Source organism: Gossypium raimondii, chromosome 12, assembly GCF_025698545.1.
Source record: "Gossypium raimondii isolate GPD5lz chromosome 12, ASM2569854v1, whole genome shotgun sequence".
In the NCBI taxonomy this organism is placed as follows: domain Eukaryota; kingdom Viridiplantae; phylum Streptophyta; class Magnoliopsida; order Malvales; family Malvaceae; genus Gossypium; species Gossypium raimondii.
Genome location: NC_068576.1, coordinates 54,324,140 through 54,347,143, shown reverse-complemented (window position 1 = coordinate 54,347,143; position 23,004 = coordinate 54,324,140). Strand labels below are relative to the sequence as shown.

Here is a 23,004-nt window from a genome sequence, read left to right as displayed (position 1 = left end):
ATTCAAAATAGATCATTACAACATGATGTTACGGGGATTGCGACTATATATAAATTATAAATAGTATTATTCACTATGCTGAAATTTGAAGAAACTTAGAAACTATCAAGAATACAAGTAAAGTGTATTATGAAGAGGAAGTGAAGAAAGGGATATGTGAGAAGGGAGCGGCAAGGGACATGTGCTGTGAGATGAATTTTAAATGTATGTTCCATATATATCCAAGCCACTGTCTCTTTCTCTGCATCTAATACGGAAGCTGGAATGACTTGATTAATAAAGAACAAGTGAGTTAAGTAAACCAGAAACCAGTCATTGTCACTTGTTTAAGTGCGTAAAAAGAGCATTTTTGTTTGATGGCAAACAACTTTCTACTTTTGGGAAGACTTAATTAACAAAGTTTTACTACGATGATATGATAAGATTAAGGTTGAATTGTTTTAGAGGATGTTATTATAGACCCCTTTTAGACAAAGATTCTCTTGATTTATTCCCCTATCTATTACAGTCAAGGTTTCTTTTTTTACTTAAATTTATTTCAAAATGGTTTCTTTCTTTCTTTCTTTTTTCTTTTGGCTTCATTTGGCTCGATCTGCCTTGAGCCTATGGTTCATGAAGTTAATAAGCTAGCCTTATCCATGGTTGAAAAAGAATACATACAAGTAATCAATAACATGAAAATCAAGATGATGAAAAACCTTAGGTATGTCCATCAATCCGATGGGTTGAGTTAATTTTTGGTTAGATCAATTTGGATGAGTTAATTAGGGTTTTAAATTTTTTAGATCATTTTTATTCAAATTATTTTGAATTTTGGTTAATTTCAAATTTGGGTCCTTTTGAATTACAATCATTTGGGTTTGAGGATTAGTATTTCCAATCGATCATTTAGGATTATAATCCTTTCAATTTTGATCATTTCAGACTCAAATTGTTTTATTTTACCTACATATATTGCGTGATTAACAAAAAATTTAAAAACAATGACCCAAGTTCTATTTAGTCAACTTATGAGAGTAATATTTTAATATAAATATTTAAATGAAACGAATAAAGAACTAAAATGAATCATATAAAAATGTAACTCATATTTCCATTCAATTTTGATTTTTTTTTTCAGATTTGAGGTCATAATTGAGGGTATATTGGCTAGGCTAGAAATTGCCTCACACTTTGGCTTATAAAATGCATTCAAAACCTGCACACTCTCTTTTTAAACTTTGGGTGCTCCTCGATCATTTCATTTATTATTAGAGAAAAACACTAAACTACGTAAATTCTTAAACCAATAGAAAAGCATCAAGCATTGCATAATTGAGAAAACTTTCTTTGAACAAACCCCAAGAAGGGCGTTTCAACAAGCAAGGAATCAATGACCTTGAGTGTCTAAAAAGCAGTGGAGACGTCAGCTCTCCTTTTTTCTTTCATTTCTTTTTTCCCCCATTATATTAAAGAAAATCATTTGATATGATATTATATTTACTTTTGAAGCATGAAAATAAAGCACGCATTATTTTATAGATATTAGATCCTTCGAGTTCGAGGTGATAGTGACACTGTAACGAAGCAGTAAATAAGGAGGACCCCCAATGATTCAACAAGCATGCAACGGGACAAGACACATTCTTCTCTGCAGTTTAACTTTTACTTCGGAAACACAAAGATTACAAGAGAAGAATTAAAGTGAAGCTTCTCTCTAATAATTCGAGTTCAGATTATTTTGAATTTACGTTCACATGTGAAAAATAAACCCTTTCGAGAGACAAACGGGCCTATGAAGATTTTTGGTGATATATGCATGTCTCCTGTTGAGGATGATGACTTTAATGGAGGGAGGGGTCCTTCATCAAAAGCTAAAATTAGAAGAGGAGAGGCTTGGGAGGATATTTTGGCGATTCCCTTTTTCCAGGCCCCACTATCATTGTTTATCTATCTAGTAAAATTATTGGGAAATTTAACATCATGGATCATCACACATTGTTTTAATTTTGTTTGTAGATAGTATGGCATTTCTACAAATCTAATCTTTAGATTTTTTTGGTTAGCTTCCTGAGTTTGAATTATATTGTTAATTTTATTTGTACCATGTGAGTTCACTGCGATTTATTTTGAATATGTGAATCAATCGTAAATATATAAAAAGATTCATATGATTCATTTCTCTTAAATTTTTTAATTTCAAGATTAAAATTAGTCATTAATATTTATAATTATTTTATAAAAATAAATTTTCCTTCTTCAGTTTTCTTTTACTTGCTACTACTTTCTATGTTTATAATTGATACGTGCAATATGGATCCTATTAGTCATCCTTCTTACCTTTAAAAAGAAAAAAGAAAAGCAATGACTTTTTTGAAAAAAAAATAGTGGATTAGTGGGTCATAAATACAATACCAATAGCAATGGAACCCTAAAAAAGAAAAAGAAGCAGAATTTCACGAACCAAAATTTCATAAACTGAACATTTGAAATGGATAAATGTCAAAGCAACCCTGGTTGACATAGAAAAAGAAATTGGTGCTTCGATTTATGCTTTAGTAATTTAATAAATTGTTGGAATTAAAGCGTAAATCAAGGCAGGTTGATGTAAAAGGTGCATGCAGGGGCCACTTGGTGGAGTGAGGCAATCACGGAGAGTGAAACATGGCGTGGTCCGATCAAGCTCCCCATTTCCTTTTTCTCCTCCAAAATAATGCTGACCTATATATATCCCTTTTATTTTATTTTATGTTTTTCAAACCCTACTAAACAGAGCAGGTGAGGAAAAATCTTTTTGCTTTTGACTCCACTAACATTCCAGTGTTTGCAGCTATTTTGTTCCTTCTGTTAATTAAATTTTGATCATGGTTTGTCGTCAAATTGGGAGCTTGATTAGTGCTACTAACAAAAGGGGATATGGATGGTGAGATCGGATGGAACCATTGTAAATGGCTTTTTAGGAAACCTTAGGTGAAGGTCGATGTGAGTTTTGCATGGTAGACGGACCACATTCGTCATATGATGTTGACTTTGTACTTTTTTGAACATATCCGTTTGGATTATGGGTTTGGTTAGTAAAAATATTAAGAGTTAAATTATATTATATTTTATTTATGTTAAATCATAAAGTAAAATAGTTATTTTAATTAAAATTTTATCGTGACACACGTATTTTATGTGAACATGCAGATATTAATTTTTAATAGTGAAAATGAATTAATTATTTAACAGAAGGTTCAGTTTACTATTTAATTTAATGTTTAAAAATTAATTTCTTTCATAAAAATGTAATCTATTCTTTTTTACCGCCTATCTATTCATTTCATAGAAATGGGGAAAAAGAAAGTTTTGGTAGCTCATCTAATTAGTGTCATCATCCCTCTTGTTTATTTGTTGCTGAATTTCATGTTTGAAAAACTTTGTTGCCATCCATCCTAAACATCACAATCAAACATTTCATTGACCCCATTACAAATTTATGAGATTATGTCTTAGCCCAAGTTTGTCGAAAATTTTCTTTTTAAGTATAGATTTTGAAATTGAAGGCCACGGCATGATTTTAGGGGGAAAATACTTTAAAACGAAGTGTTATACTTTAAACCTAAGCTTGACATGCCTCGTATCAATATATGAAATCCATTAATCCAAATATTTTTTCGTGGACCGTTTAAATTAGCTATCTAAATATGATACAAAATACTTGCTAAAATACCCACCAAAAGTCAATCTTTGATGCTGGCATGTGCAGTATTTTGTGACCATGTGATGTCCATTTGCGACTAAAGTACTGAGTGAAAGCCTGGACACAATCACATTTTTACACCTAATCCTGCTTTTGATATGTTTTTTTCCTCTTTTTCTCTCACGAAGAATATTGGGAGTTGGGGACGCTTGCCCGTCCATGGTCGTATGATATTGGGTCTTAGCTTCGTACGGTATTAATATAATGTATTTCCCGTTATCTACGTGCAATGATGGATTAGTAGGCAGTGATGAATGAGGTCAGTTCAAGTTGGAAGGCGTTTGAATGAAGTAGGGTTTTGAGTTAAAGTGCAACAATGCAAATGAATTAAAAAAAAAAAACTTTTTATTCAATTATATAACTCCAACTTTGTTCTTAATCATGGCTATGCAATTAATGAATCTATTTCAATCTACACCAATAAGTGAATTTTTGGCAAAAGATTAGTTGAAAGTGAACACACTTTTTTTAATGATTTATTGAGGTATTAATTAGTGAGTATATTTTCATTAAAATTTGTACTTTTATTTCACTTAACAATACTAATTTTAATAAAATTTAAGATATTAGATTGTTATAAAAAACTAATTAGTATAGAGCATATTTCGTATTTCCTAATTGTTGTAGTGATATATATGTGAAAAATTATTATAAAAATCGGTTCATACAACAAACTTGACTATTATAATAAATATTGTTATATAGGTGGATGTTACAAAGAAGTGCTATTGTATAAGTTGTGGTTTTAATCTGTACTTTAATTTTGTCATTCTCATCCCTTTAGTTTGCAAAACCTGAGATTTTAGTCTTGATAAAATAGTAGCTTTTAAATTCCGAGGTTTCCAAAATTGTATGTGCCAAACATATTATCATATTTATAATACTATGTCGGTTTGCTATTTTCATATAATACTCACAGAAAAAGTTATGTGATTTTAAATAATAGAGTTAACGATCATCGTTTAAGTTCAAGTTGTGGTGAAATTTCAAAATTTGAAAACATCGACTAAAACTAATTAAATTAGATAACAACGACTAAATTCACAACTTACAAGACCAATAATAGAGTTTGAACTAATGAATCTCACTATTATTGTTTGAATCAAGATTAAAATTTTAAATATTAATAAAGTACAATAACTAAAATTAATCGCACTAATACCACAACTTAAAAAGGCTAGTAAAAGACTTATAGCAAAATTTGACCAACCAACAAATTTTATTTAAATATTTTCTAATTTCCTTATTTATAATGTATAGTTAACTTATTATTTGAAGGCCAGTAAAATTGGGTAAAATAATTATCGAATGTATGTCATTTTACTTATCGATGAATCTTGATCTATATTATACTAATTGTTGAATCCTTACTTGAAACTTATTAACTAGACTTAAAAAGAATTCAGTAGTCTAATGAATGATTTAAATAATTTAATGATAAAGTTAAGTGTTAGTTTAATGACGTTGGGTTGGAGTCTAACTAGAATTTTCTCGTCTAGAGATCGACAAATATTCGGAGTTCATCCTTGGTATTGCAATGGAATAATCAGATTCAAGCTCGTTCAGCCCATGTTTATTTCCAATGTAATTTAATCCATTGTGGCCCAACCCAAGGTCTGAAGCTTTCGTCCAACGCAGTCCATGTGCTGCCCCATTAAAACCAAAACCGAACAGCCTAGAAGCAAAAGACTTTGGCAGATATTCTTCCAAATAGGATAAAATATATTTGACATGTATTTATTTAATTTATGTAACTTAAAATTGAGGCGGTCAAAATGATATTCTATCATCATCTTTTCCATGTAACCAACCAACAGTAGTAACGAGAAAGAGAGATCACCAAATAAATAGTTACTATATTTGATAAGACTGTGATATAATAAGGAAGATGTACAAAAAAGAGAGTGGTAATTATTGTGAAGATCTTTTCACCCAGTCGAGGCAGAGAACTGGAGGTAGTGAAGATTAGCGGTGGCAAGAATATTGAGAGTGAGAGCTAAATGTATGCTGATAGAGTATTGACTTGGTATCTAAGGGGAGGTTATCATTTCTCGAGGAAGGCCACTTTATAACCTCCCCACTTGACTCAAATGGAGAATATTGTTATACCCCCATCTATGTTAGGACACATGACAAGCTAAAAGGACACCAAAATAGTAAGCTAGTTGCTATAATCTGAGAGGTCACCCACCAGCCTTCCTTTCAGAATGACCATTCGGGCAACTATGAGCCATCTGTCATCTGGGTCCCTAAGCTTTCATTGGGAACGTGAGGTTTTTTTTATCACCAAACACCGCGTGGGCTCAACTACCATATACCATCAAGTTAGAGTGAATGACAGGATCTATCGAATCATAAACATCCGCCCCACGTGTTCCGTAAGATGGCTAGACGACAAGTCCAACACGTTAACATCACCTTACACGGGATCCTAGCCTATAAATACCCCAATGAATGATGAAAAAGGGATCACCTCCCCTTAGATACAAAGCCAATACTCTGTCAGCATACCTTCAGTTCTCAAACTTAGCACTCTCGCAACCACTAGTCTTCACTACCTCTAACTCTCCACACCGATTGGGTCAATCGGACTCCACAACAACTATCATTCTTCCTTATTGTATCATTGTATCAACAATACTGACCATATTCTTGGTACTATTCATAATTCATACTCAAATTTGATTATTTTTAATTTGTACTTTTTTGAAATTTCAAGTTAAATTTTACTATTTTCAAAATTTAATGCATTGAACATACACACGTATAATACTATATTAGTTTGCTATTTCCACATAAAACCCACAAAAAAATTACGTCATTTCCTCATAATTGAAGGATTAATAACATAATTTGAGTCAAGATTAAACTTTCAAAATTAAGAAAGCATAAGGACTATTAACAATGTTAATAGAGTGTACAACAAGGGAGGAGTACAGAGGAGAGAAGAGTGGCTACTATGAAGACCGGTCCATCTAGTTGAGGCGGAGAGTTGAAGGTTATAAAGAGTGGTGATGAAGATAACGTAAAGGTTGAGGATTGAAAGAGTGTTAATAGAGAATCTAGGCTTAGTATTCTTAAAGGGTCGATCCTTTCTTCATCATTCCCGAAGGTATTTATAGAAATGGGTTTTGTGTAAGATGGTACTAACATGTTGGACTTGTCCTTTAGCCATCATCAGAGGGCGTGCGGGAGGGATGTCTGTGACAGGACAGATTCTGTCATTCATTTTGACTTAGATGAGATGAAACAGTTGAGCCCACGTGATGTTTGGTAACCAACGACTTTATGTTCCCAATGAATATTAGGTCATCCATTGCTCGGGTAGTTATCCCATAAGGCTGAGCTTGTAGGTGACCTTTTATTATCCAGGTTTCTTATTGACTTACAATATGTCCTAACGTGAGTGGCGGTATAACAAGTAGAATTTAACCTAAAAAATTTAAGTGAGAATTTAAAATTTAAATATTATAAAAATAAAAATTAATTAAATTAAAATACATGAACCAACACATAATTAAACACTTAACAACAAAATTGACTTTAAAGTCAACTAGAAAGCACCTTAGTGTCAAAATGGCGGTGGACATGCTTTGCGAAAGGCCCCGACGTGTGCTTTATTTGTTGTGTTTTCACATCTAAGCTTATAATAAACTACCTATTTTTATGGTTTTGAAGCTTAAGAACCTTTCATGTGTGAAACTCATTTTATCTCGGCTGAACTGCATTTTGTCGTCCTATAGAGTCCTCAATCAGCAATAACAAAAAAGCTTATCTTTTTTCGAGAAAAATGAAAGTTATTATAGAATATGTCATAACTCGACTCAAAATCCGACTCAAAAAAAATCCCCTAATATACATTTTTAAAGACTCTTAAAAGGGGTTGTTGCTCTGGTGGAACTCTCCATTTTGATCCCATTTTCTCTGGAACTCCTTTCTTCTCCATACTCTAATTAGAAAGAAGATGACTGATCAACGGAACTACAAACTAAATCTTGTATGAACAAAAATCATCTTTTTTTTTAAGTAGTCACGGCTCGGTTCTTAATTAATCCACGTTAATAATATTATCATCTTTCTTCGCTAACCTAAACTGCCTTATTGTTCGTTGCTGTAGAAGTATATATGTTTGCTAATCCTTTGAGATTAAATTTGTCATTAACAAAACAGTCCCTGCTTATTTTTTTAAATTGGTAAAAACACATTTCCAGTACTTCTCAATTTTAATATTGAACAAATTCATCCCTTTAAAAGATCGAATAATTTAATTCCTATCAATTATACGTGATTTTGATTGATATAGTAACAAATTAAGTCCTCATTATTCATATATTTCATCTATTTAGTTTTAGTTCTAAACAAGAAAATCCAAAATAAATCTAAAAATTCAAAAATAAATTAGCTTATATGTAGAATTATAGATAAGATGTTATTATATTAATTAAAATGATGTAAAATTGAAAAAATTATTAAAACTATGATTAAATAATCACTTGCAAAATTTGACGAAACTTAAATTACTTAGAATTTTTCAAACAAACTAACAGTCATTTTATTTTTTAAAATAAAAAAAAAAAGACAAATTATCTTGTCTAGAGGCGGTGCAGATGTAATGAGAAGGCGGTACGTGTTGGGTGGTGAAGAGCGGTGCAGCTAAGGTGTAGAATCACTCTGGCTGTGTCGAAGTCGCGTTGCTGTGCAAATGCGACCGAGTTCAAATACTGCCAAAGCTCAACTTTTTGAAACCTTCATTTGCCTTTTCCATTTTCAACGATGGCGATGTTACATTTTCGCTGTCTTATAGCTACAGCTTTTACCGACATTTTTGTTACTTGTATTTATCTTACAACCTACCTAGAATGATTATATTGATAATAATATGTTTTACAGGCAAGGCTTCAGGTGAAGGAAGTCTATGAAATTTTGATGTTTCAAATTTATATTTTAATGGATTTAAAATTAATTATTTAATTCAATAGTCATATTAATAAATGATTGATACACTTGAGCAAATCTGAAGTTGAAGCCGAATACTATAGGGATAAATCATAATATTATTTAAACCATTATCATATGAGGTGAAATTCTAGAAATTAATCTGATCATAGATGGCGTGATTAATGCTCCATACCCACATTGATGTTGATTGGGAACCTTTTCTTGATGTTATTTCCCGTAAGGGGTTATTTGGGTTAAATTCAATTGATGTAAATTTCTTGAAAAATAACAAGAGATTATTTGTGCGTGGTGGAAAGTGATTTTCTTTTATGTGGATAATTTAACAGGTTGATTGCTTCCTCGGGTGGACAGATTTGTGTAAAACACTCTACTTCCTTCGGCTGGTACATTGGTGCGTACTAGTTAAAATTTCAATTTATATTGACTGCTATATAAATATTTTATACTTAAAATTTATTTAATATCATTATATTGATATGTAGAAATATTTGTATATACATATATTAAATAACTTTTTTTAAAAAAATGTTGTGCCAATATGCATAAATTCCAATAGAAAAACGGTGCGTATTGAAATTTGTTTATAATTGTGTTAAAAAACAAAAGTTTTAACTAATATGAATAGTTAGTTTGATACTTTTAAATTTAAATTTTATTATATCTAAGTTCTTTTAAAATTTATTTTGATCTACATCTAAATTTATTTCGATTTTAATTATAAACTCATAAAAATCAGAAAAAATAGATCCCATTTGTTACTCTTGCTTCTTTTGTGCACCAAACTTTTATTTTTATGCTTAAACCCTTAAAATAAAATCTATGATATATATTTACTAATAATTGTTGAGTGTAGTGACAATGTACATTAAACTTTTAATGGCAGAGCATGATTCGAATTTTGGAGACAAGATTATTCGGAGAGGCAATAGAGCGAAGGCACCATTGTTGATAAGGCGAGATTGGGTATTCTCATAAAATATATGGGCTATGGATAGTTTTAGGTTTTGTATAAAAAAGAATAGATATGATCAAAATCTATAACAAAATCATTGAAAGAAAAAGTTTGATGTAGGAAGTACAAAATCTATTACATTTAGGTTCTTGATCAGTACTTTTTTCAATATGACATTCATCCAAAGGTCAAGTTTTAAATATGTTTTAATTTCGTTTGATTGGTTATTTTAGGGTTTTATTTCAAATACAATTAAGTATTTGCGACTCTTTTCTTTTGATGGGTATGATTTACACATCAATTATTTTAAAAAAGGAAGAAAAATTTGGTAAATTAATCGGTTGATTTGGTATTTAATGATAAAAAACTTGGAAGTAAGTATGTACTTAACCGGAAGTAACATCTTGAAGGTAACGTAATCAGTTTCACACTAATTATACTCATATGGGAAGTGAAAATTTCAACCTACACAAACCCTACCAACTCATTTTACTCAATTTTAATCACAGTGATTAAAACATTGTACACTAATACGTACTGATTTCAATAATAAAATAATGATGCGTCTTTGGGTGTGATCCTAACTAAGTATTTTGTAACATATATAGTTTCTGAGTTAATTGCATCAAGTATCCATAAACTGTGACTTTCATTTTAAGTTAGTCCTTAAACTTCAACACGTTCTAATTACATCCTTCCGTTATTAAATTTGTTAATTTAACAGTTACATGAGACTTTAGATCTTATATGACATAATTTAAAATAAAAAAATTAAAGAAAAATGAATGTCGTAAAAAACTTAGTTTTGAGGCTTTTAAAGCTTTTACAGAAACTTGTCCACTCTCTCTTTTTTTCGGTTGTACTTTATTTTTAGTTTTAAATTTTAAAAGTCATTAAAATTTTCATTTTAGATTACGTCACATAAGATTTATGTGTCATTTAATGGTTAAATTAATGGTTTCAATGATGAAAGGGCCTTATTGATATAGCATCAATAGTTTGAGATGTAATTAGAATGTTTTGAAGTTTAGGGACCAATTTAAAATGAGTGTTATAGTTTGGGGATGTATGGTGCAATTAACTCATATATTTTTCAATGTTAAAATGGAAAGACAGGTCATCACTTTCCAGCCAAATAATATACTGTTGGAAATTCATTAACAGAACAACAATTAATGAAAGAACAATATAAAGGTAGGGTTGGTAAGGGGAAATCAACTAAAATGGATTCAGCTAAACCCAATAATTTGCTTTACAAAGGAAGGCTAGAGTTGGGATTGTGGTATGAATCCGAGCTTAGGTGTTAATTAAAGAGTTAATAACAAAATTGTTATACTAATTGACAAAACATTTTTTTTCGATATTGTAATGATAAAAAAAATTGTAGTAAAAATAATAAGATAAAGAATAACTAGGAGGAGTAAATGAGACGTTGATATTTACAAATTATTCAAGTTCGACTTGAAAAAGAAATGGATTGGATTCGATAATTATTATGTTAATCTCGAGCAAATGGTTGAGTTGAATTTGAGCACCATATAATATTCAATTCAAGCAGTTTGTGAGTTTAATCAATATTTTCATTTTAATATATTTTTATATTGTATAGAAATATCTTAATACGAATGTGCTTGAGCTTAATTGAGGTTGAATATAAAAATTGGTAAATGAGCTTAATAGACCTTGAGCTTGAGCAGCTCAATTATGTCTCGAGATAAGCTTGAACTTATAAACTAATATTGGGTCAGGTTCGAGCTGAGTATCAAGCCATAATTTTCGAGTTGAGTTTTGTACAGATTTAGCTTGGCTCAATTACACGCTCATAAATAAGTTTTATACATTGTTGTTTGAACTAAATCGAAGTAATCGGTTGGAACCAGTATGAATTAATGAAATTAATTTTTTATTTGGTTTTATACGCATCTCTTTTTAATTGATGTGGTGTTTGGGTTGAAGTCGGAATATTTAGTTTTACGGTTTATAATAAAAACTTGGGAGAAAGAAAGTCATAATAAGATGGCCAAGAAAGTCTATGGTTGTTAAAGAAGATAAGCTGACCATGCTTATTTTGTAATAAAACCAAAAAGTGGCTTTCTAGACGTAGGTGGGACCTACGCTGAAATAACTGTATCTCTCATTCAATTCGAGGCTTGTCTCGTATGTGAACTCACTCTTTCACTACTCTCCTTCTTCAACTTCAACTTCAACTTCATCGATCAACCTTTTGTTTGACAAACCAAGTCCGTCCTTAGTATTATTTTGTCCACAAAATTCAATTTACATAAATAATTGCCATTCACGCTCCCAAAATAATATTAATAAATGCTTAATTAAATTTACAATTGAGAATAATGTTTTTTAAATATTAATTTTTTCATCACTTCAATGTTACTTAAAAGGTATCCAATTCTTTATTATTACTCTCAACAAACTTCAATAATATATTGAACTTAAAAATATCATATTTCGAGTTATACATGGATTTCAAAAACAAATATTCAATAGAAAAATGTTATTTTACTATAAATATTTTTATTTAATTTTAAAATTTAATAAAATATATCATTATTTAATTTATAATATATAAATAAATTCTTAATATATATTTTTATATTTATATAAAATTTAATATTTTTAACAATAGACAAATTTTGAGAAATATTAATACACTACATAATACCCATTAACTTGGACTGCGTCTGGGATTCATACTTAGAAGCTAGAAAAATCTGGCTAACCTTTTAGCTTTACTGTGCAGCTATAACTATAAGTACACCCAAGCTGAACCTGGAACCATACTCAGAGGTCTCAGCAAGCATTAAACATAAATTCCTGGCATCGTTTTTTTTTTTTTTCTAAAATATTTTCTCCGCATCTTTATAATTATTTTAGTACTTTGGGCTAGCTTCTTTTAATTTCATTTTCTTCTGGTAGGAAAAGGAACAGTTTTTTTGGGCAAACCCTGTTTCCTTTATCGAATTTTATTTTTCCCTCTGTTTTGAATCAGAATACAACGGATCAAGGAGAAGCAATGCAAGAAATCAATCATCCATTTGGATTCAACGATGGTGCGGATATTGGGAATTCGGTATCACAGCTGATATTATCAGGAGGCTCAAATACCTTAGATTCAATCTTCTCTCGTTGCGAGCCATCAATAGCTGCCGTCGGCACCAACTCTGTTTATGAGCCATTAGGCTCTTCAGTTTATCTCCGGCAGAGAGATCTCCTTCTAAAATTCTGTCAAGGAAACGCTTCATTTTCTCGCAACTCCGTAGCGGATCAGCTTCGAAACAGCCAAAACACTGCATCGACGAGCAACTGCGTCAGTCCTCAAAAGACGAAGCTGTACAGGGGCGTGAGGCAGAGACAGTGGGGCAAATGGGTGGCCGAAATTCGGCTCCCACAAAACAGAGTGCGAGTCTGGTTAGGCACTTACGAAACGCCCGAGACGGCAGCTTATGCATACGATCGTGCGGCGTATAAGCTCAGAGGGGAATATGCGAGGTTGAATTTCCCGAACCTGAAGGACCCGGCAAAGTCGGGTTTGGGGGATTGTGCTAGGTTGAACGCTTTGAAAAATGCGGTGGATGCTAAGATTCAAGCCATTTGTCAAAAGGTGAAAAGAGAGAGAGCTAAAAAGAATGCCAAGAAAGGCAACTCTGATCGTCCTGCTGCTTCTCCTGAAGCAAAAAATGATGTGAAGGTAATAGAACCATGTACATCATCCTCATCGTTGGCTTTTAGTGACAATTTAAGCAACGGATTGTTGTCACCACCTAGAGTATCTGAGGATGGGTTTCGGAGATGTATGAATTCACCGTCGTCTGTTTCAAATGATTCTACAATGATGATGGCAGGGGAACCAAACTTTGAAGACTGTTCACTTGCAAGAATGCCATCTTTTGATGCTGATTTACTATGGGAGACTCTTGCTAATTAGCATCTCATCAATGGGTTTAGGATTTAGTAGTATTTTTTTTAAGGAACGGTCACTTTGGCCTTTGTTTTAGTATGAAAGGCATTAGATTTAGGAGATAAAAAGAATAGTAAACGGATCTTTCTAAAATTTTGCAAGTAGCAGAAAATAAATATCCTTATTTACTGCTCTTCTAGTACTAAGAGACTTATATTGATGCAATCATTTTGTACAAATTGTTTTCAGATCAGTCTCATATCCTGTAAGTAGAATCAGCCACGCATGCTCTTTCTTGGCCAATGGTGAGAAAGCCACGAGAAAGAAATTGTGGTCCTCAGTCACCTCTACATCATTTATAGAAAAGATAGATGACTAATGATTTAGACCAGATAGTTGTACTGAGTACGACTGCACAATGGCATGACTTAATAAGGGATAAGAAAGATTAGAATATTGTCAGGTTTCAGGTTTTCTCTTCACCAATAAATTCGTTTTTTTGGCTTAACCCTTAAACAAAGCGTTTGTTAACCTAACCTGTCAAGGTTTTCAATTAGTAAAGACAGACTAGAAGGTATACATCAAAACCACTTCATAGAGGGTCTCTGATGAATGAGTTGAAGAGATGGAAAGGTCGGTTTCTGTTCGATTTAGAAGCACTTTCAATGAAACATTACTCCTGGCATTAATTAAATATATTATCGTATCATGTTTTGAATAGCATAAAAGCATACATGGAACATAATACAAATTCATATAATTATACATCAAAAGATGACCGGATTCTTAGATGATACTGGTTAGAAAACATTACCAACTGAGGGCATTCTTGGACTGCTGCAGCTTTGCATTGTAAGAATTTTCTATCTCCTCCTTGCAAGATTTTAGCAGAGGCTGTAAAAATGATGTTCTGAAAAACGTGACCGACTCTCCAAGAGAGGTTCTATCCCATTCTGCCATCAAACAAAGCCAATGATATCAGTACATAAAATACCAATCGCATCAGTTTGTGACCCTATTTAGCTCTTAAATCTTTTGATGGCTGACAAAATCAACCATGATTATGTGTCATGTCAAAGAGATCAGAGGAACAACGAAAGATAGAACATGTTTACAGAAGTGCAACTTCTTCAGATTCAGTAACTTTTCCCGGTCTTTCATCTTCTATTTTCAGGCAACTAACTAAACTTATAGGAATCTAAGCATCACAAGAATAAATAAAATTACAAGAACAAACATACCATTCTCAGCATCTTGTCTTGGTCCTTCCCTGTTCAGTTCTTCCAGAAGCTGCCAGGTAAATACATCACAAGAATTATGGGCCTTATCTATACACAGGAGTAAGAGCTCATGCAAGTGTACACATGAGGAAGAACTATACAGCTAGAATTCATGATTTACAAATTTACAATGTCAGAATGCAGCATAATTCTTAGTTGAAGCTCTAACAAACAATTAAATATGGATTTGGAAATCTTCACCAGAAGAATCCTGCAGATAACTTAAGAATTTGAAAGTTGATAGCACAAATACCTGGGGTAGGGTCGGCACTGTGGTTGGATCAAACTCATCACAATTGTTTGGGTCAATTGGAACACAAACACGACCTAGAGGGGAAAAAAGTTGAAAAACACTTGAGACTACTAAAATGAAGTTCCTTCCTACATTTCCTGAGAATCGGAACAGGAAGATATTCCCTATGATGTGATATTGATGTGTATGTATAAAAAAAGCCAACTAGCAATTAAGAAAAAAAATCCAATCAAAGTACACATTCAAGGCTTCATAGCATAAATACAGCTACTGAAACTACATCTGGTTTTGAAAGCTGTCATTGTAGTGCTCTAGCCTTTAGGTTTAAATGTGTTGGCTCTTAAACTAGAACCCACGTCACACTTTTAGGCACCCACCTATGATTTCAGGCCAATCTTAAATTTCATAGCAACTGGTATAGAATACACTTTTCAACACTAACCTGTTTTTGGATGTACACAGAATGGTGCCTTCAGTAAATGGTTCATGTGCTTCGACACCTGATACACAAATAAGTAGTTGCCTATGATAGGTCACTTACAGATAATTTTATATATAAAAACTTCTTGGTTTCAAAAATGTAATTTATATGTACTAATGTATGATATGGAGGTGGATGTATTTCTGAGATGAATACCTATATTTGTTGAAAGAAAACAAACCCACAAAAAATTAAAACAAAACCAAATAGAGTAATACTGTTGCAGACCTCCATATCAAGCCTAGGGTACGTATATGAAAAGACAATCTCTTCAACACATCTCCGTAGTCCTTGCATCTGGAAAAGTTGAATCATACAAAAGAATTAAAAAGACGGAAATGTGCTTCTAACGAGTTAGAACTTTTCCAAGAAAACAATCAAATTATAATTGATTGCCCGAGCAAAGATTTATTACTTGATCCAACTCTTTTATTGTTGATTTTTTCAGAAATGCACTTTGATTGTGGATGACAAAATGAAAGTGTTGAGGGCTGGATAATCTTGTTCCTAACAGGCAGTGGACTCACCCCCTTTATTGTAAACACTTTAACATGTCAAGAACTCACTTGACGGTCTATAAAACTTCCTATTACCAATCTTAAGTCTCAAAATCCTATGACCTCTTTTATGGCCATAATCAATTTATGATGGCAATTATATCTTTACACATAGGAAACTGATCCCAATATGGTATATTTTAGCATCACTATTAGAGTAATTAATCTAAAAACAAAATTCAAATCTTACAACTGAAAAAAGTGTTGAATTCACCTATTAGGCACTTAACACTGATTTTGGCCATCAAAGAGATTATAGGATTTCGAGACTTAATAACTCACTGTTAGTGGTTTGAACTGCCCATTAGGTACTTAACACTGATTTTGAGCTTACCAATTCATACCTTTTGTTTACCCGATTGCAGGATAGATTTTAGTTGCTCCCACCTAACAATATTAATGTCATCTTTTGACATGGAAGCTCGCTTATTCTCCTGCCACCTCCTCCTAAGCTCAGAAGCAACAGCTGCAAAGATAGAATGTACAAACATGAGCAACTGCTAAGGTAAATGACAGAGCTAGCCATCAAAAAGACTATATATTTTACATGCATCAGGAATCATTTCTAGGATCTTCTCATATCTCTCCTCAGATGCAAGTAAATTTTGGTTTGGAAGCAGTTTGGCCTCAAAAAAACCCTTCAGAACTTCGGTATAGGATCTCCTGCAGAGCCAGAATATGCCTTAGTGAAGGAGAATGTATGCCCAGAATAAGAAAATTAAAAACAAAATACAATACCACTTACGCCAAGAAAGGATAAAGAACAAGACCAGGTAAAGATATCTTTTTGTGACCATTTTCATTGCCCTGAACAAGGTACAAGGTTAATAGTTTCTTGGTATCAAAAAACAAAGCAAAATCCAGTTGTCTTTCACAGCACTAGTTAACCACCTTGTATACATGGAAATAATCAGCAATAGCCGCCCTTTGTTCATTAGTCAGCCTGTGGAATTTATGAGAGCAAAATTCATTTCTTTATGTAATAATACAGGTAAAGGCAGAAAAAATGTGAAGATTTCAGCTGTTTACCGCATTACCTTCTGGCTTTTCCATCACAAACCCAGCAATGCACACCACGTCGACCACTATATACCCATAGAATATGATTAAAGCCAAAGTCATCTACATTATTAGAACTTGAAGTTAATTGATGGCGTAAGAAAAAGGCATGCAGTGCACTCAAGAAACCAAAAATGCCTTCGTTGTAATGCAAACATTTAAATAGGACAGCTTAAGAACTCAAGTCTAATTAGAATATTTTCTGATCTAGGCCAGTTTAGTAAAGCCACCTAAGGCCTAAAACCTTTCAAACTCCAGCATATATCAGTTTTACCTCTGAGAGAAGTATCAATCACTTTAATCGCAATTGTCATTAGAGGCCAGCATTCCAAACAAACATCTGCTCCCGTGCAGCAATATCTAACATCATCATAATCACTTATATCCTGCGAAAATAATAAACATAACTCCAATGAGTCAAATAACATGGCCGATACATGCATTCAGTTTGAAAAGTAGGGCGAAATGCTTGGTTTTCCAGAAACGAAGTAGCTTACAATATCAAAAACCAATTCTCTCTCAACTGGAGTGAAAACATTGTCGCCACTTTGCGCATAAGCATGCCTCTTGGCAGGCTGCATTACAGACAATACATCATTAACAACTAATAAAACAGCTAACAAGAATAACTAATAAAACAACTAATATGAGCAGCTTTAATTCATAGCTCACTGAATGACGATTCAAAGACTCCTTAATAAGAATAAAATTGAAAGAAATCTTACATCAACGCTATAGACAGGCCCGATATCTATCTTGAATGGACACTTTTCTTTGATGGAATTTTCCAGTTCCGTAACACTGTTGAAAGACTGGAATCGGATATAAATGTCATTTTCTAGCGTGAAAGAAAATTCCCTTCTTCCAAAGTAGGATTTGTCACAACCGGGATGCTTGCCATCTGCAGATAGCAAGATCACGATATACATCAATACATGGAGAAAAACACGAAAGCGCAGAAACAAGCGCGTGTTTGCAAGGCCATATATACGAAAAGGAAGAAGATATTTGAGTTACCATTTCCGTAAGACATCCACTTGAACATGTCAGCATGAGGAAATAGCTTCCCTGTCATAAAATTAGTTTCAGATTCGAATCACAGCTGCTAGAATAAAAGAAATTTTCCATCATTCAAGCAATAGGACGAAAAATTTATAAGAGGAAAATGAGAATTCTGACCATAGTAGATTCTGAGATAGTTAGCGTTAAATTCATCAGGCACATCATTTGCTTGCCCAGGTCCATCAATCACCATGTCATCTCTTCCGTTATCAGCTTGCTCTTTCGTCATCTTCGCTTCAAAATGAACCCTAATTTCTCGTTCAATATCACAATTTCATAGCAGAGAAAGTTCACAGGGAAGAGAAGAAGATGGCGGGAAAGAAAAAGGATTAGGGCAAATAAATAGATTCTTTGGCGGGAAACTTTGGGCCTGAAAATTTGGCCCAATAACAACAAACCAGAAGGCTTAAGTACGCCGTCGTTCTCAATTTCACTGCATCAGTCCAAAAAATCCTTGGACCTATAAAAAAAACAGCCTGGGCAAAATCAAAATTCCTGCTACTAGTCAGTAATCACCATGGAATGTACGAATAAGCAAATAATAGCCAAAAAATTTGTTTATTTCAAAAAATATATTAAAAAGGAAAAAAAAACACGGCGTTTCATTTTTTTCCTCCCATTATTTTTAATTAATTATTCCAGGCGATGAGATGAGAAAGAGGCAATCAGGACCTGGTGATGGCGTTTTGTTTCGGACCTTTCTAGGACTCTCCGATAACCGGACCCGCTAGCACCCGGCGTCAGCTTTTGGACCGGCTTTTTCCTCTTCTCTTCCTCGGGCCACGGTTTTTGCTAAGGTTACTTCGATGGTGACCAATGATTATATTACCATGAACGGGAACGGGTCTAGCAAGAGGGCAGAAGAGTTCATCAAGAGGTACCACAAACTCGAGGTTAAAGAAAATCAGTGCAGCTCTTCGCTCGTTAAACACATCAAAGCTCCTGTTCACCTGGTATGCTTTTTCTAAAAATACTGTATGCTTTTTCTAAAAATACTTTCTTTTTTTTGTAAATTTCAATTATATTTACTTTTTCTAATAGAATCGATTGGGTTCCTATTTGGTGCTAGATCCGTACATAGATCTGGGGACAATTTTCGTTTAATTCAGTGAATTTTTGTTTTAGACGCTAATTTAAGAAGCTTAGCTTAATTTTCAGGCGACGTTTTATTTTGGGGATTTTTCTCTTTAACTTTTTTTCATTGCATGTGGGTTGGATATACGAGGAAGTCGATACTGAAATTTGGATTTTAGAATTTTGAGTGTCACTTAAAAATTCAGTTAGATTATGTGATATTAAACATTCTCTATCAATTGAAGCTAAACACATCCTTCAGCTATATGAAGCATTAATAACCTTTTATTAGTAGAAATTACTCTGTAAATTGCTGTTTTCTTTCATTATTACTTGGTATGTGCTTGCTTTGAACGTAAATGGAACATAAGATTTTCTTTAGACTTGCATTTTCCTTAAGTGTGGAAAGGATATCTAGTGCTTAGGGGTTCTTATATCTCATTGTCATCTTCAAATACCGATAAATTTGGATTGAATGAATTTAATTTGATATCCCATACCCAATCTAAACCTTGGGTAGGTACAAATGATTAGTTTCAGGTATTTTTTAGTTTGCTTGATTGAAAGCAAACTTGGCTGTGTTTTGTGCCTTAATGAATGATTATTGGTTTTCGATCAATCAGGTTTGGTCATTAGTTAGGAGGTTTGATCAACCGCAGAAGTACAAACCATTTGTTAGCAGGTGTGTTGTGCAGGGGGACCTTCAGGTTGGAAGTGTTAGAGAAGTAAATGTTAAGTCAGGTTTGCCGGCGACAACTAGCACTGAAAGGTTAGAGTATCTAGATGATGATGAGCACATCTTGAGCATGACAATTGTCGGAGGAGATCACAGGTTGAAGGTATGAATTTTCTACTTGGTTGAATTAGTTACGCACTACACAATAGTTGTAAATGCATCCCATTTGAATTCCAATAAATTTTTAGTTTTCCAACATATAATCTTGACCGAAATATAAGTATTCATCTAAACCTAACCTTTATTTCTCTCTTATTATATGATGTGAGAATTTTGTGTTGAATTATGTAATAATGCTTAAATTAAATGTAACAAGGTTTTGGATATGGTCACTTGCAACTTGCAAGGTGGACCATCGAATGCGCTAACTTTTTGTAACCAGTCATCGGATAAAGACTCCGTCACTTCGGCATGAATTGTCAAATCATTGTTTGAATGGTCAAATTCGTTAAGCATTTTAGAAGAATTTTGTCATGTTTGAGAGGGAACATAGCCTTGCAGAACAGGAAATGAGAGTTCTGAAACTAGAAGGAAATATATATCCCTCCAAATTGACTTGTCAAATCTCTTCTGCTGAATTTAAGCCGACGAACATATGCTTTTGTAGCCTTCCATCTATCCCAACTATTTCTGTTTTCTTGAGCTACTAGCAAATATGACCTGGACCCCTTCTTTGCATATGTACATAGAATATTTTTAGTTTGTACACATACGTGGGTAAGCAACACTGTTTATCATGTCGCTGAGGACAGTGTTAGTTCTCAGTTCCGAGATGTATTGTTCTGCCTCCTTTTCCTTTCATATTTGATATAGGAGCATTCTATTGTCCCAATTCTTTATTGATCTTCCTCATCGCTTATAATCTAATTTCATGAAACTGCAAAATTTCCTGTATGCTATGTAAATTGGCAGAACTACTCATCCATTGTTACAGTCCATCCTGAGGTCATTGATGGCAGACCAGGAACGTTGGTGATCGAGTCTTTTGTGGTGGATGTACCGGATGGGAACACCAAGGATGAAACATGCTACTTCGTTGAGGCACTGATCAAGTGCAACCTCAAGTCATTGGCTGATGTTTCAGAGCGTTTGGCTGTTCAGGATCGCACCGAGCCAATCAAAAGAATGTGAATAATCTGGGTCCCTCTTAGCAGCATCAAGGTTGTTGTGTGTGTGAATAATCTGGGTCCCTCTTAGGAGCATCAAGGTTGTTGTGTGTGATGAGTGAAGAACTGTTATTATTAGAAGCTGAGTAGACGGTTCGGGCTACCTTGGGTTAGAGTCAACTCCTATTTTCTTAATACTTCATGCATCCTCTTCTTACTAGAACATTATAATTAGGTGTGTTGTGTTGATAGTAGCTGACAATTAAGCTACACCTTCGGCCTACAGATTTCTTAAATGAAGAAACATTTCAGAAATTTTCTTTGTGGCTTATTCTATGTTGAATAATGCGGTATTGTATTGGTATCTAGTTGTAAATATCTTTGCACGATGGAAATTTTATAGCTTTGCATGTATGAGCCATTCAGTTATGGGGGATATACTGTATGTTGGTACATGATCTTAATTTACTCATCTAGCAAGTTATTTATATCATAATTTGAAATTAGGGTATCTAATCTAATTTGATTGAGTTTGTAATCTTAGATTGAAATGACACTATTAGAACAAAGGGTATTCAGGTTTTTTTAATTTTTAATAAATAATTAAACACTAAAATGTAACTACTCCTTTAAATTTTAATTTTATGGATTTTTTTTTATACTTAAAAACACTCCCTCGGGCTAAACTCCCGAATTCGGATGTTGTGGGTTAAAATGCAAATGAAAAACAAAATTATAAGGTGATAAATAGGGTTTTGATGGAAGGGTAAGGAATACTGTTAAAAGTTTAAATATTATGTGCTTATATTTTCCTATTTTTATATAAAAGATATAAAACAGCTATAAACTAATATAATTTAGAAGCTGGTGTCTGTAGTTGACCAATGCTAAACAATTTTTGTATTCATGAAAAAAAAAAGGGGGGGGAAAATGTTATCATAAATGGAGTCCTATAATGCAGTATATTTTAAAAGGAAATACCATATTGTTCATCACCAAAGGATGCCATATTATTTACAGCCAATAATCAAGTAGTGTAAATACAGCCAGGCCAAATAAACCAGAAAGTGAAAATTACCCAAAAGAATTACAGAGTTGATGCATCACTTTGATTAAATAACGTGCATGATATTGATACCTTCAAAAATTAATCAAAAACTTGCGAAACCTCTTAATGAACCCCCAATCCTTCTCCTCACTCTCGCGCCTTTCATTTTCCTCTCCTCGGCGATGATGGCGACGTTGATGTTGGTAGCGGTGGTGCGGGTGGTGATCGTTGTTGTCATGATCTTGTTCATGCTCGTGGTTATAAGGACGAACCTTCCTAAAGTCTACGTGCTCCTTCGACTCGGCGCCATTATTGGGAAACCTGGTCCATCTCCCCCGGATCTGGTGACCAAGTCTGATTGACTCCGGGTCGGAACGAGATCTCTCGTCCGACAGTGCCTTACCGTTACCGTGAGAAACATAGCGCTTGCGCTGGAACCGCGAGTTCAAAGGCCTGAACCTTCTATGGTAACGGCAGTCATGTCCATTACGGAACGGAACCAACGGATGCCTGGGGAAGTGACCATTTACAGGACGGAAACTGATTATCGTCAACGGAACGGAAACCAAGTCGGGGTCGGCTTCGGAGGCATCATCAACGTCGTGCTTAGAATCAACTGTTTTGGCGGGTTCAGAGTTGGGTTTCTCGTTAGGGAGAAGGATAACGTTTGTCGTTGTAGAGTCGGATTCGGGTAATTCGGCAACGATTTCTTCAGAGGTGACGGCCTGGTCCGGTACAATTAAGCGAGCGTGAGAGACGGTGAATAAGACGAAAATAGCAATGAACGAAATGGCGAGTCG

The 23,004-nt window shown here is 33.6% G+C and overlaps 3 protein-coding genes across 3 annotated transcripts; 2 read left to right on the top strand and 1 right to left on the bottom strand.

Annotated features, from left to right (window-relative positions):
- Window positions 1–12,363: 12,363 nt before the first annotated feature.
- On the top strand, window positions 12,364–14,017 carry LOC105765298 (ethylene-responsive transcription factor ERF061). Its single transcript, XM_012584311.2, has one exon. It carries the CDS (start codon window positions 12,664–12,666, stop codon window positions 13,573–13,575), a length of 912 nt encoding a protein of 303 aa, XP_012439765.1. The 5' UTR covers window positions 12,364–12,663; the 3' UTR covers window positions 13,576–14,017.
- Window positions 14,018–14,208: 191 nt separating this feature from the next.
- Window positions 14,209–18,546, bottom strand: LOC105765297 (uncharacterized). Its single transcript, XM_012584309.2, has 15 exons — window positions 18,358–18,546; window positions 18,196–18,246; window positions 17,904–18,079; window positions 17,676–17,753; window positions 17,453–17,564; window positions 17,157–17,241; window positions 17,011–17,062; window positions 16,865–16,926; window positions 16,667–16,782; window positions 16,464–16,585; window positions 15,791–15,859; window positions 15,524–15,581; window positions 15,082–15,155; window positions 14,790–14,838; window positions 14,209–14,501 (listed from the first exon to the last, which is right to left on the bottom strand). Exons 1-15 carry the CDS (start codon window positions 18,467–18,469, stop codon window positions 14,359–14,361), a joined length of 1,359 nt encoding a protein of 452 aa, XP_012439763.1. The 5' UTR covers window positions 18,470–18,546; the 3' UTR covers window positions 14,209–14,358.
- A 264-nt stretch (window positions 18,547–18,810) lies between these two features.
- On the top strand, window positions 18,811–21,471 carry LOC105765299 (abscisic acid receptor PYL8). Its single transcript, XM_012584312.2, has 3 exons — window positions 18,811–19,193; window positions 19,938–20,153; window positions 20,963–21,471. Exons 1-3 carry the CDS (start codon window positions 19,047–19,049, stop codon window positions 21,179–21,181), a joined length of 582 nt encoding a protein of 193 aa, XP_012439766.1. The 5' UTR covers window positions 18,811–19,046; the 3' UTR covers window positions 21,182–21,471.
- Window positions 21,472–23,004: the final 1,533 nt, after the last annotated feature.

Bases quoted from the DNA above. Each gene is read 5' to 3' on its own strand.
- LOC105765298 (XM_012584311.2), top strand. From the start codon at position 12,664: ATGCAAGAAATCAATCATCCATTTGGATTCAACGATGGTGCGGATATT.
- LOC105765297 (XM_012584309.2), bottom strand. From the start codon at position 18,469: ATGACGAAAGAGCAAGCTGATAACGGAAGAGATGACATGGTGATTGAT. The intron at 18,080-18,195 runs GTAACTCAAATA...TGCTATCTGCAG, and splicing joins GTGGATGTCTTACGGAAATG to ATGGCAAGCATCCCGGTTGT. The intron at 16,586-16,666 runs GTAAAATATATA...CTATCTTTGCAG, and splicing joins AGAAATGATTCCTGATGCAT to CTGTTGCTTCTGAGCTTAGG.
- LOC105765299 (XM_012584312.2), top strand. From the start codon at position 19,047: ATGGTGACCAATGATTATATTACCATGAACGGGAACGGGTCTAGCAAG. The intron at 19,194-19,937 runs GTATGCTTTTTC...TCGATCAATCAG, and splicing joins TCAAAGCTCCTGTTCACCTG to GTTTGGTCATTAGTTAGGAG. The intron at 20,154-20,962 runs GTATGAATTTTC...GTAAATTGGCAG, and splicing joins GAGGAGATCACAGGTTGAAG to AACTACTCATCCATTGTTAC.